Source organism: Ruditapes philippinarum, unplaced genomic scaffold (assembly GCF_026571515.1).
Source record: "Ruditapes philippinarum isolate M1 unplaced genomic scaffold, ASM2657151v2 ctg12394_1_1_1_1, whole genome shotgun sequence".
In the NCBI taxonomy this organism is placed as follows: Eukaryota; Metazoa; Mollusca; class Bivalvia; order Venerida; family Veneridae; genus Ruditapes; species Ruditapes philippinarum.
In genome coordinates, this window is record NW_026867365.1 from 6,992 (window position 1) to 21,551 (window position 14,560).

At 33.3% G+C, this 14,560-nt stretch overlaps 1 protein-coding gene across 3 annotated transcripts; it reads right to left on the reverse strand.

Moving 5' to 3' along the window:
- Positions 1-507: 507 nt before the first annotated feature.
- Positions 508-9,499, reverse strand: LOC132735819 (baculoviral IAP repeat-containing protein 3-like). 3 transcript variants are annotated; one of them, XM_060722824.1, is made up of 8 exons: positions 9,335-9,499; positions 5,814-7,175; positions 5,381-5,554; positions 4,236-4,372; positions 3,707-3,746; positions 3,363-3,497; positions 2,005-2,511; positions 508-1,274 (listed from the first exon to the last, which is right to left on the reverse strand). In XM_060722824.1, exons 2-8 carry the CDS (start codon positions 6,742-6,744, stop codon positions 1,054-1,056), a joined length of 2,145 nt encoding a protein of 714 aa, XP_060578807.1. In that variant the 5' UTR covers positions 6,745-7,175; positions 9,335-9,499; the 3' UTR covers positions 508-1,053. The 3 variants fall into 3 exon arrangements, with proteins under 3 accessions (XP_060578807.1, XP_060578805.1, XP_060578806.1); XM_060722822.1 differs by having other exon boundaries at positions 509-1,274; positions 3,701-3,746; positions 9,335-9,498; XM_060722823.1 differs by having other exon boundaries at positions 511-1,274; positions 3,701-3,746; positions 5,817-7,175; positions 9,335-9,497.
- Positions 9,500-14,560: the final 5,061 nt, after the last annotated feature.

Consider the following 14,560-nt stretch of genomic DNA (forward strand, 5'->3'; position numbering starts at 1 on the left):
ATATATTTCACCTTGTGAACACCAAAAGTTCATATTTCACTCGTGGCTGCGCCACCCGTGAAATATACCTTTTGGTGCTCACTCGGTGAAATATATACCGATCTTACACTGAACTAAACAAATATCCTCTACTTATTACACTCCTGCACCGCGGTTTATGTGATAATGACAATTATAACAGTCCTCAATCTACATCTACACCCTTTGACATAAAATTACCTATTTACAAACTAGCACGTCTTGTCTATAACACAAGTGCCATTGTGCACAATGTATACAGAAAGAATTAAATAGAGGATATTTGATTAGTTCAGTGTAAGATCGGAATATATTTCACCGAGTGAGCACCAAAAGGAATATTTCACGAGTGGCGCAGCCACGAGTGAAATATGAACTTTTGGTGTTCAAAAGGTGAAATATATTTCGATCATACACTAAACAAAACAAATTTTCTTTTTATTATATGCAAATAAACGTTTTAAAAATACATTAAATCTAATACTGAATGAAAAGCGCGCCAAATAATAATACAACGTGACGTCATTTACGACGTCACGTCATTAATTTGGTACCCAGTACTGTGCACGCTGGTATTTCACTGAAACAACGTAACGGGCTTAAATTCAAAACAGTGAAATTATCAAAGTGGTAATTTCACTGTTTCAAAGAGTGAAATTACCAGTTTTATATCACTGATATATTTCTATAAACCACCGAAAAGCATGTAATAAAAGAAAATCATAAAATGCAAATAATTACAAATGTACAGTATTTGAACAGTCATATGGTACTTCTGTATCACAACAAATAAATTGCCACCACCGTGAAATAATTAAATGAAATGCATGGCAATGCTATTCCCACACCTGATACACCACACATTTTTCATTCATTTTTAATTCAAGAATAGGTTAGCACGGTAAGATATTCTTCAACATAAATGTTGTCTTTTTATCAAATTTTTAATAATGTAACATTGGTTTTCTTTCTCTATAAGATACGTACATGTTTATATGCATTTTCTATCACGTCAACCTTCTTTCCTTAAGTTCTTTAAGCCAGGTAAGTGCGCACGGTACCTTTAATATATTTGCCGCACGTGACCACCGTGCAATATCGTACAGTAGGTGCACATGTTTCACAACTGACAAGGTGTCCACATGGTAAGAAAACAATACAAACGTCATTAACATGACACTTTGTACATAAAGATTGTTGTTTTAACATATCATTTTCCTCCTTTAGCCTTTTCTGTTCCCTAATATGTGCATCACCTGTAGGGAAATAAAATATGATTATTCGTGAGTAAAAACGTCAATAGATTTTGCCGTTTATATTTATATCTTTAAAATTATAATTTTATAAATATATAAAGTATATCGTTATGGTGTTTTCCTTAAATACGTTTAAAAGAAATTAGCTATAGACCTTTGTTAAGATCTTTATTACGACGCGGGCCGTGTTATGCAAGATGAACTATTTTTCGAGCATGCGCAATTTTCGTAGATACACCCCATACACAGAAATATAGAAGAAACAATGTTGCTCAAGTTAACGTAAATGGATTAAATTTAAATGTAAATGTATTAATTTTTTTGAAATTATAGTAGCAAATTTTAACAGAAAAGGCAAAAAAGAATTATAGCCAAAGTTGCAATAAAAATATATGCACAGATGAGAAACGTTTTGCGACCAAGTTGAATTTGAAAAAAAATGAATGATTATAACTAAAACAAAATCAAAAGACCACATGTTTCAACACTTTTAAAAATAAATATATGTTATATTCTAAACAACATTGCTAGGTAAACATTGCTAGATAATTGTTTGTAAATAGATTTATTAGCAGTTAGACTTTGACAATGATTTTGGGGGGGGGGGGTAAAAAATCAAACTTATTTCTTGTTATTGTAGTGTAAAAATGCAAACACAAGATAAATTAAGTTAATTGTTAATTAAGATCATTAGATGGATAATTTATATCTTAAAATCAAAATTTCTTACGGCTTGCGGGACTTGTCGTCTGCTTTGAATTTGCCCGTTTACTTCCGCCTGACGACATAGTTGACACGTTTTGTTGTCTGCCTTGGCTTTCATTACCAGAACACGTTTTGTCGTCATCATTATGACGTGTCGCAGTTTCCAATTGTTTCTTAGACGAACCATTATTAAGCAGTTTCTCGTTACCCCTAGCAACAGCACCACTAACATTTTCTACAGATGTGTTTCGAGAAGTAGTTTTGTCTTCGTGCCTTTTTCTTGCACCTTGTATTTCCTGTGTTGTTGTGGTAAATGTTTCATTGTTACTTTGGCGTGATTCTGCGTTTGCAGGTGCGCGTGCTTCTGCGTTTGCAGGTGCGCGTTCTTCTGCGTTAATAGGCACACGTGCTTCTGTGTTATGGGGTGCGCGTAATTCTTCAGAGTTCTCAGGTACAGTATTTTCTTGAGATTCAGAATCTTCGATTTCAAAGATTTTTTCCATTAGGTTTGTAGCTGTTAAAATTCCATGTCCTATTTAAGGATATAAAAAATAAACCCTACAACATTTAATTGTAAATAAGAAAATAACATAGCTTTAATACAAATACATTTCTTCGGCTAAGATATTTAAACATTCCAATTATTTCGATTATAACCGAAAGTTGGTCGAAACTTATCTAGAAATTTCATCTAAGCGGGCAATGATCGATTACAAAAAATCCATAATCGATACGTTTCTGTCAATTATAACTAAATCGATACAAAAGATTATAAAAGAAAATCATCAAAAAATATACGCAATTGTGAAAAAAGACAATAAAATGATATAAATATCTAAATATGATGTAAAAAGAAAATATCTTCAAATATTTACAATAACATTCCACAAGTTAAACACTTGTGATCGAGTGGTGACAAAGAAGTATTCGGAAAAAGTTCGTTTTGATTACTTTATACTTATTTTAACACGTTTATAAAGATAAAGATACTCAAATTTAAGTACTTTTGTGATTTAACTATTTTGAATTTAGTATGTTCCTTTACTTGTACCAACAAGGGTTCAAACCGTAATAACACAAATGCATGTAAAAGTCTAAGAACTACAGATATAACCATGTTAAATATCCATTAAATTCTAAATTGAGGATCTCTCGCATTGTATTTTAAACAATTATGGACCCATGTGTTTTACCAATCAAGCGTTATATTGTGTTTCATTTGGGAAAGCACGTATCTCAGATTCTTGGTGACTATTAACAAACATTGCTTGACAAAGTTTACAAAGCAAACGCTTTAATCACAGTTTGTTTTAAATTCATTAAATTCTAAAAAGAAAAAAGAAAAACAGAAAAAAAACAATCTAGACAAATCATTATGCAAACCTGTTGAGGACTGGACCATTCTGATAGCTCTTCTTATGACGTCAGGAAGATAACCCATCTCCAAGACGCTTTGTGCAGCGTTTGTGTGCATCAGTCTATCTATGTCTGCAGACGCATTTCCGGAACCTCTGCCTGCTGATATGCAAAGTTTTGATATGTTAAGTTAAAGTATATGTAAGGAAGTTATCAAATCAATATATGGAGGTAGATCTATTTAAAAATAAACAAAATATATTCAAACAAGGCTCAGTTTTGAATCTCGGAAAAAAGATATTGTTATATTTAATTCTTGTTTTTATATGCTTTCAAACGTTATTATTTAATGAAAAAGAAACTATCTATGCCTTCAGTTCCTTGTGTTGAAATTGATTCATTTCCGGTTTGCTGAAAAATACAGAAATATTTATGAAAATATCTTAATATTGCATTATCTATTTGTGGGTGCATTTTTTTTTCAAAGACCATTGCGCAGGTTGGATATTGTGCCAGTATCTAATCTCAAATCTCTTAACTTTATGCTACAGAGGTTATTTGTTGTGTCATAAATGACGTCATATTTATGATGTCATATGACATAATAATGCTTCAATATCAACCTCTTACATATAATATTACGTAAATTTACACAACCGATTTTTTTTCAACTCTCCAGTCCTTGTTTAATAATTAATAAAACTATGCAAGCCATTTAAGAAAATATATCAGAATAATTTCTTAAACGTTATATTGACTTTTCCTTTTCGATTCAGGCTTATATCCGATTGATTTTAAAAGCCTTGTATGTTCTCAATTACAAATAACATATATTCAAATATAAAACATATTCATAATTATGTATTTTGGGTATTATGAACAGTTTTTTAACATATATACGTTTTGCGAAAACTGTACAGCCATCTGCACGATATTCACGAACTCTCTTCCTCTAATCTGTCGTACGTATGAACATTCATTTGACCATCTACTATGTTCTATCCACGGATCATCTTCCTCCGACCAATGACGTAATCCTGTAAAAAAATATCAATATAATAATGGCAAACCCAAATGAATCGGTAAACATCGACTTATTCCGGACAGTAAAGTTATAAAACTAATTCCGGTAATTTTCGAGTTCATTTTTGTCCGGAGAAAAAAAACCTTTTCCGTTGTGACGACATTATTTGAAGCCAAAAATCTATTGGTTCCATTTCGATATGTATACATCCCAACAAAGCGCCTAGGTTGAAATTATAAAAAAGATTGAAGAGGTACAAACAAGCATGCGTTAAGGACTTTGATTTCGCAAATGAAGGGATATAACCAGTATATTATAAATTAACGAATCAGTAATGAGTTCTTTCCCTTGTATGTTTAAATATAAGCTGGTTATATATATATTCCGACTTACTGTCAATATTTAGTAAATTAAAATATTAGAATCACAATCATGACGTTGTTGTTTTCAGCGAAATAAAACCATTGTCCTTGATCCATTTTTTGTCTTATATCACCAAAATTTGAAATTTTCAAAGCGATTTTTCCCATTAAAGAATACTTATCTTGGTTTTGTTTACTTTGTTCTTTATTAACTTTTAGTTGTCAGTATATAAATGGACTTTTCGTTGTCATAGAACAATGTTTTAAATAATCATGATGAAAACAGTTAATGGGATATAGATATAGATTACAGAAAAAGAAGGACAAATAATTCTTTAAAAAATATTTAAACTCGAATGCGAAACAAGTTCAAGCAATTTATATAAATCACTTCCAAGTTCATTTGCTGGAACCAACTAGTACTGGTTTCATCTAAAGAAACATGGTCGTGACTCTATTAGGGCTCGAACCCATGATTTGCCAAAGTCTATAAGCAAGAACTGTACACAAACACAAGCTGTCAATCATCAAAATTGAAAAACATGAGTCGAGGTTTCCTAAAAATAAATGTATTTTACATCTGCGATTCAGTTATGTATATTATACAAAATCAAAACAAAATGTAAACTGTAGAAAGGGGTGTTAATTTGCCGACTTACCGACTCCACATTGGAAACATCGGACACAATCCCCAAAACCGGCGTAGAAGAAGCCGGCCTGTGCGAGGCGGTCTGGTGGGATGACGATGTCCCCACAATCATTGAAGCTCGACAACCGAGATGTCGTGCTGATATACTTGGGGTATTTTGGGGTCACAGACGAAGATACGCTTCCTATAAAAAAATGAAACACAGTTATAGAAATTTATATATAAAAAAACAACAACAAAGATATATTTATCACAATGAAAAAAAAAACTAAATTAAGTCTAGGAAATTAGATACATATATATATTATGAACTTTGTTGATGTTTTTTTTTTTTTTCGTTTTGTTTTTTTTTCGTTTTGTTTTGTTTTTTTGATGTTTTATAATTCATTGCGCTTTCTGATATTGTTGGACAAAAGAACATGTGAATGTGACTAAAGTACCACTACCTGTAGAATTATTTGAAGACTGGTTGTCTGTAGTTGTTTGCGGAACATCAACAGGAAGTAGTGAAACAGACTGGTTCCCTCCTCTTGATGAAAGCACATTGCTTGCAAAAGATGAGTTTTCAGAGTTTTGATTCGTTTGAATTCGTGAACCAGTCTCAACTGCAGACGACACATTCACTTCCGTTAATTCATTACGAAAATTAGTGTTAGACTGGCCTCTATTTATTGTTGACAGGTTTGAGTGAGATTCTGTTGTAGAGCTTTCAATACTTTGTCTGACTGAGAAATTAACTTCAGAATTACGAGTGAGAAAGCTGCAGTTTGGATTTAATTCTCTATGTACTTCGATAGGATTTTCGAATTCTGTCCAATTTCTTCTACGTCGCGCGCAACAATAGCAGACGACTTCATCGCCTTCGTTTGCGTAATAAAATCCTGCAGCAGCCAATCTGGTAATATAAGGTTTGTTCCCTTTTGGAAAAGATCGAAGGGTGCAAAACCTTAACATTTCATATTTCATAGTAGTCTGTGGCGGAACTCGTTGTCCGTCTGCTATTTTGTCAATAACTGTCATCATAGGTTCAAAACTAAATGTTGAGTTTGATGAAAGTGTTGTGGTCTGTTGCTCAGATGAAGTCTGCTGCACGCATGCTGTCTGCTGTTCAGATGTCGCAAGTTGCTCAGATAGCGTCTGCTGCACAGATGACTGTTGTACAAATGTCGCGTGCTGCTCAGATGTCGCATGCTGCTCAGATGTCGCGTGCTGCCCAGATGACGTCTGCTGCTCTGGAAGCGTCTCTCCATTTGGTGTCGTCTGCTCGTTCTCAGATTGGGGCTGGTGCTCAGCTGTGGTTTGTTGCGCAACTAAAGTAGAATGATTCCTTGACGTCTGTTGATTTGATGTCGTCTGCGAAGAGGACGTTGACATAAGTGTATTTTGATATCAGTTATATATACCAAACCCTAAATTTCGCCGAGAAGTAACGGAAACCTGCTCGTTTCAAGGTTCTCCTTTTATATATTCATGAAAAAATGTTCTTTTGATTGAATCTAAGACTTAACGTCTGTATCGTTTAAATCTTTATATTGGCACGGAATGTAATACGCTGGTATATAATCCGTTTTATTCCGATAATATATATCGCCACCATAAGCAACATAAGCAAATATCTCCACACCTTTCCACTATTCTTGCCCCTCTGTACGTTTCGTACGGACATGTAGATGAACACTTGTCCAGTGTACCGGCCTGTATGTACCTTCAATAAGTACATTTAGATGACGTCTACATTTAAAAGTGAACACAATTTGTCACCTGAGCCTGAGACACCCTACGCCTTTATGACGAAAGATACATTCCTAAAACAAAAGAAAAAAGACAAATTTAAGTAGTTTAAACTTTAAAAACACATAAGGCCTACTTCGACTCTCATTTTAACTGTCTACTCAATCTCAATATACCGGCAGGGCTCTCGTTTGGTACAATTGGCGGTCGAATATGGGCCCCATTTAAACAGTGTGTTTTTTCCCCTAAAACTGAAAATATTTCCCCTCGAGAATAATCACGGTAGGGAATCACGTGACTTTTACGGTTACGCGTACAGACAATATGGCGGCATAAAAACCTCGCTTCACATGTGTTTATCAGGTAATTCTTTATTATATCCCTTTTACTTTCATACGAGACTACGCGGAATAAAGAATTGTTGCCGCCTAAACCTTATTTTCCACCCCTGTGCTCATAGCAAGCCTCGTTGCCGTCCCCTCAAGACGGATATTCCGATCTGAACCGCAACCGCAACAATAAGATATTATCATTCACACCGGTTTATATACAATAATAGATCTAGATAAAAAAAAATGTAAGAATTGGGAAAAAAAGCAATATTTTCTACTTTGTGATTATGATTTCTGTAAGCCTCTAGAGGTACAGCAAACTCCGCGCACCAATAACGCTACGGCCAGTGTCAGGGGAGGTCATTGCGTTAGAGAATAAAATCGGAGATTGAAATCCAAGAAGATCAGGCACAGCTGGTCAAATCGACAATCAATAGCTCTATAGAGTTTGATTGGAAAAACCGTGTACTATGCGATCAAAGTTTGAAACAATTCCTCCTTGTTCATCCTGTTTTTGAACCATGTATTCTTTGGCACTTCAGTCGCAGTTATAGAAACCTACAGGCAGAGTGTACATCAACGTTTATTCTAATGTGCCGATATTTTTCTAGGAAATATGATATGAGATGCAAAAGTTGTAACCTAATGACAAATGATATATGTAAACATATTCTATTGTTTTGCCCCTCAAATGAGTCAAAGAGGGCAAAGTTATGGGTTACATTATCAAAAATTATGGGCATAGAAACTTTTCAAAACCTAATTGCACTTTCCCCTGACCTGCAGATCATTGAAATGTTTCGTGGTTTTACATCTTTTTATCTAAGCGACGAGACTAGAGTGTATAGTTTCAAAGCTTTCATCAAAGGTGTATATTCGATGAACTGGCTGTGAATGTGAAATATATATGTATTTGTTTAATTTCGTTATAAGTACATGTATTAACCATTGTTACAGGTACCTCTATATTGTATATCCTCCCAAGATACTTTTGTTTCGTTTCGATAAGAATCTTTAGCAAGAGGATATATTGGAGAATACAATATTTCAAAAATTTCGTTTGCTTCCTCATATGTATATATTGTTTCTATGTTAAATAATTATTTACCTTATTTATATTATTATATTGGAGAATACAATATTTCAAAATTTTCGTTTGCGTCCTCATATGTATATATTGTTTCTATGTTAAATAATTATTTACCTTATTTATATTATTTATCAATTCTGTGTTTATTCAATATTTGTTACATTTATATAATTATACATGTATTTATATGTTTGTCAGTCATACATTTATGTACATGTAATGATTTATGTACTTTTTTGTAAGAAATGTATTGTATATGTATGTACTCTTCAAAACTGGAGGAAATAAAGAAATATATATAGATCTTTTATGGCAAAAAATGGCGGCTGCCATCGGACAGGATTTAAAACATACAGACGAAAATGAACTGATCATTAGAAATTATTTGTTTTAAAGTATCTCAATCAGGATGAAAATTCATTCTAACGTAGGGTAAGGTACAGCCAGCACATAAATTGACAGCGCTCAAGATTGAGGGAACTTAGTCGATTAGGAGAGTTATTTTAAATTTGAAGAACCTAAAATTAATAGATCTATATTGAAAAGTATAAAAGGGTCAGAACCATTGTATAACTTTTTCTCGACAAGTGTGTGAATTTATTTATTTATTGGTAAATTATCGAAATTGTTCATTTCCTCGTGATATTTAAAAAGATCTACGATTTCCTTGTGTGGACAAATGGTGTGGACGTTCCGTTAACTAAGTAATTGAGATCTAACGTAAAAAGTTCTTATTACTGTACTTTATACCGTAGGCCTACTGTACAGTATGGAAAATAAAGTAGATCTACTGTACATAAAAGTTCTTTACCTGAGGCTGAAAACGTCAGTTAAATCCGGTCATTTTTACTGTAGATTTGGCGGTCAATTTCAAATACACGAGGTTGGTGCAAAGCGCGGCCTGTTGGTTTACCAAACCAGGGTGAAAAAAAATTCATAGTTGAGATCTAAACATAGCTTTGTGAACGCATTCTGTCCTAATAAAAGTGATGACGTTATAAATGTCTGACGTCATCAAAATTAAATATTGGGATTCCCGCGTTTTTTACGCAGTGTAATGAAGCACCGGTTAGTCTGTTGTGTTTGAAAACGGCCCCTCAACACTGTCGGAAGTGGGCATTGCAGGGGTAATTAACCGTTTCGTGTGTATATATCTCGTATTTCATAAATAGCATGATTTCCGAAATATTTTGTGTAGAGAACGGTCTATAAGTAAACGGAGCGACAATGCAAAGCGAAATACACTTGTTCTAATACAGACATTGTACTTATTAATTTCAACCGATCGAAAGACCTGTATTGAACAAACGTCGTAGCTCAATCTTCTAGACGTGACGTTGACGGCACGGTGCTGAGGGTCGTTAGTACTACTTCTCAATTATTCAAAAATCATGTAGAATCTAGACGAAATTAGAAATTTTCTATACGAAAGATGTTTGATAAAAACGAAATATTTGTTTTTATGTAGATTTCTATAAATTATAAGCTATTGCTATTTTGTTTTCTGGGGGGGTCACATAAGCGGTCTTATGGCGATTTTCCAGCTTTACTGTTACTGGTGGAAGAAGACCCCAGTTGCACCTCCGTGTCTTATTAGAGGAACGAACGGACACCTGAGTGGAACGGGCACTGACGTTCCGTAAGCTAAAATTACAGGTTTGAAATGTAGAAGGCCTACAACCTCATACCCCTGGTGTAAACATTTACCCCATTCTTGAAGTCACTTCTATTATTCATATTCAAAGTCACTGATATATTAATATGAGAGGTTTTTTATCGGTTGTTTTATCTAGTAAGTGATACGGGCCTCAATGTTGGCACATGTTTTTACAGTTATATAAAGAACGCCTTGATATCCAAGCTTACAATTTTCATGAGTTAAATGTGACCAACAGGTTTTTATGCTCCACTTAAAGACAATGTCTGTCCAAATCCTGTTATGTCCGTGTAAAAGCAGATACATGTATAATCTGATTTGTTTTCTCTAGTCAATCAATTGTTACCCCTTCTCTTCACCCGGGAAATAGCGGCGACCCATACTTTCGTTTATCCTAATCCCCCCCCCCCCCCCTTCCTGCACCTCCCCCGCCCCGACCGATATAGGAACATCCGCTGTTAAGAGATAAGGCACCAATTAAAACCCCGACGCATTGATGCATCTGTCCGAGTTCAGACGGAAGGTCAAACATGATACATTTTTCTTGCAACCTGCAGCACTCCATTGGGACTGACCAGTGCATGAAAACAGCACAAACGCATATACAAAGGTATTATAAAACAATCTGAACATCATTTTTCTTCGCAATTTAACAGTGAATTGAACCTGTAGTCGTTTGCATATGGGATTGCAAAAAGGAACGTTGCACAACTTCATAAATAAGTAAAAAAAGTATTTACCTTGCTTGAATGTTTCCTTGGTGCAAATGGATATACACGTATATACATGTATACAAAAAAAATGGGATACCAGCGGTGACGATAATGGTCAGCGTATTGTTTGGCAATATTTACCTGATTTATCTGAATATTCAATGACCGGTTGTCGGTGATTATCGAATTCCGAAATGAACCGTACGGGATTTAAATGTAGAGCACAACAGTTAAAATTACCAGCAAAACACTTGACCATACATTCGAAATATTTGTAATGGATTAAAATCTATGAAATGAAAAATTATGTATTTATCAAAATAACAAAAATAAAAAATAAACGACTTATTTTATAAAGGAACTCCGCTGAAGTCCAAAAGCTTAAAAACATAAAATTTGAATTTCTTACATTGGTCAGCTCGGACGCAAAAAAAACCCAGAAAGATGTGCTAAATATAGTTAATTAATATATTCAGAAATTGAAAATCGTATTTTTTCCAATTCATAGCCGTTGGGTCATTTTCATAATTAGAAAAATCAATAAGGAAAACGGAGTGAGCAAATGATCCGAAAATGTGCACACAATTTATTTGTCTAGATCTTCATTAAATGGAATAATATTCTCAAAAAAAATATTTTCCAATTAAACCTCAGTGGATTTAAAGAAAAGAAAAAAAAACAGTTTAAAAATGTTTTGTCGAAGATGCAAACAGCTCTATTGTCACAATTCCGTCGCATTTACTACTAGGCCATCCATCCCTAAGTACCGAGAACTATTCTGTTATTAAAACACTATTTGCGAAAATCGTAATAAGTAACGGAAACTAACGAAAATCTTTTCGAACGGTAAAAATTCTCAGGTCAATATTGCCAAACAATAAATATTTTATATATACCTATCAGAATAAAAAAGTCATAATTTGAAATTAAATCAAAGTAATATTTGGAAAAAAAAAGAATCATGTTTTCAGATAAACATAGAACTATTTAAAGATGCATATGAAAAGTACGCCCGGAAAAAACAATTAAAGGTGCATGCCTCACGATGAGCCAACCTATTTGAAGAAACTCCAAATTGAGAACATGTTCTAAGATTTTAAGAAAAGTAAAAAGTATCAAGTACCAAGTAATTATAATAATATACGACATGTTATGCGCTATTTAAGTCTGATTTTGCGGTGTTCCTCATCACATTGCTACTGCTTTGTGTCAGCTATTAGAACGATTTAATATTCTCCCAAAATCGACATTTGATAAAAGCTCTTTAGTTTCTTAATCAAAACTGTTTTAAGGGCATAAAGCTATTTGTCACACACCCTTGCTGTTTTTTCGACTCCATAAATATGGTATTGCACGGCCGTGCATTTATTTTGACGTGACTTCATTCGCGTTATATAAACATAGCGTTAAGACGCATTACACTACTTTAAGCGCATTAATGAAAAATGTTTCTATATCACTTCAAACGGTCTTTATTTTTGGTATGTGATAAAAAGAATATTAAATTCGTGTAAGTTCATTAATAAATTTATTGAACTCGTTGAATAAAATGATATTATGCTCGCCAGAGGCTCGCATAATATAATTATATTATAGCTAAGTGAGACAATTCTTCAGTTAATTGCTGAAATTTGGTTTTTGTGAAGTTGCCCCCCTTAGAAGTAGTCGTTTTGTATAAGTTAAAGAAATAAATTAGAAAGACTTTATTGTTTCCATACATTTATGGTCGATTAATATGAAAAAGGGAGAGCCTCAAAGCGAGCTCGATTTTCTTTAACTGTGAAATAGTATAAAATAACCGTTCATTTTTATTTTACATTTTCCGTTTTAAAATTGTCCTTCGGTATTTTATACACTGCTTTCGTTTATTCTGGTTCCTTGTCCTATTATGGTTCCCATATAAGTGCGCAGGACAACAGTCTACGCTGCTTCCGTTTTCAATCAGAATACCTCAGCTTTTATCGTTATCTTGTAACTCGAAAGGTTGCGATGTGTCAAGTCGGTACTTCGCAAAACCATCACTATCTAGCAGGTACTCGCATTACCGTAGAGCGGGCCCTTCGAGCTCGCTATCAAAATAGTTTTGTAACAAATATAATATCTAAGTTATTTAAAACACATGAATATTGTGCGTAAACAGAATAAATTGTTTCTGAACAATATTAATGTTACTATTTCAGTGTATTTTAGCGATGTTATTAACCGTTTAAACCGCCTCCGTGGTCGAGGGGTTAGAGTCGATGACTTCTAATCCAGTTATCTCTCTGGCGTGGGTTCGTTCCCCGGGAGATGCTTTGGTAGTTTAGCGCGGAGGAAGGTAGTCTAGTACTGGTGTAACTCTCCAGGAACGATGGTTAGGAAACTACCCGCCTATATGACTGAAACACTGTTGGGAAAAGGCGTAAAATGAAACAAACAAACAAACAAACAAAATTAACCGTTTATCAGCGCTAATCAACTTTAAAAGACCCTTTTAGTCTTAAAATGTTTTGCAAATCCAAGCAACTAACATGCCCCTAAACCATTTTGTATTCAAATGCTTTAAAACTCGTGTTTGCTTTTCAAAAAGACGAATAAATTTATTCATTTCTGAGGCACTGTGTGCCTTTTAAATAAAATGTGCACAAATATATTTAAAATAAAGTAAACTATTTTAAATAGCATAATCTCTTTCTAGTATCGTATTAAAGAATATATACATTGAATATAAACCCGTCCGTCCGTCCGTACATGTATGAATCACTAACACGAGAAAAGCAAAAAAAAATCTGTTCCGGAATGACGTAATAAATTAAATATGTTTAATTCAACAAGGTAAATATTAAAAGAATTCAGATTAATTATTAAATTTATTGAACGAGTTGTATAAAATTATATTATGCGTGATTTAATAAATTTATTGTTGGAATATTCTATTTATCTTAAATCCGAAATTAAATTAAGCACTTAGAGTGTAACATCAGAGAACTAAATTAACACTATATGTTTTGTACTAAAATTATGTTTCACTGCGAAATACGGAAAATGAAAATATGCATTTTATTTAATCAATATTCATCAATATTTCATTTATATATATAATAAATAGAAGATATTCAAGCTTTTTTATAATTCATTTTAATTTCATCGAGTGGTATGAAAATAATTATTTCGTGAGTGGCGATATTCATTCTCATACTAGAAATTGAAAATAAATCCTGTGCTTATAGAACATTAAAATTCGAAAGACTACCCCTTTAAATGAAGAAAGTAGTCCGTCAAGACACCAGTGAAAATACAGAAAAGATGTTTAACCGTTGTGGAAAGTACAGTTTTACAATTACAATACGGAAACTGAAAATACGCATTTTCTTTCATCAACATTTCTCATTATTTCATTTAAAAGTATATAATAAATTGATATACTCGTAAAAACTTTGACAAAGACAAAGTAGAAAAAAATCTTTCTTTAAGCGTAATATAATGTATCTATAAATATATATAAAAATATGTTTTTGTTGATTCTGTGATTATATCCTTCAATTTTAAACTGTGAGAATGAAAGTACAATTTATGTACAAACCTTTCTTGTTACTCGATCGTCAACACGTAAATGAAAAGGAACTTAAAACGAACTTTCATGATATATATATACTGTATTTTATCTGATTATCGTTTCTAAATATAA

What these genes read in the sequence shown, in the direction of transcription:
- LOC132735819 (XM_060722822.1), bottom strand. Translation starts at nt 6,744, where the DNA reads ATGTCAACGTCCTCTTCGCAGACGACATCAAATCAACAGACGTCAAGG. An exon ending in TTCAAATAATTCTACAGGTA is followed by an intron (nt 5,555 to 5,813) that starts GTGGTACTTTAG and finishes ATTTTTTTATAG; the next exon opens with GAAGCGTATCTTCGTCTGTG. An exon ending in CTGTACAGTTTTCGCAAAAC is followed by an intron (nt 3,747 to 4,235) that starts GTATATATGTTA and finishes TGTATTTTTCAG; the next exon opens with CAAACCGGAAATGAATCAAT.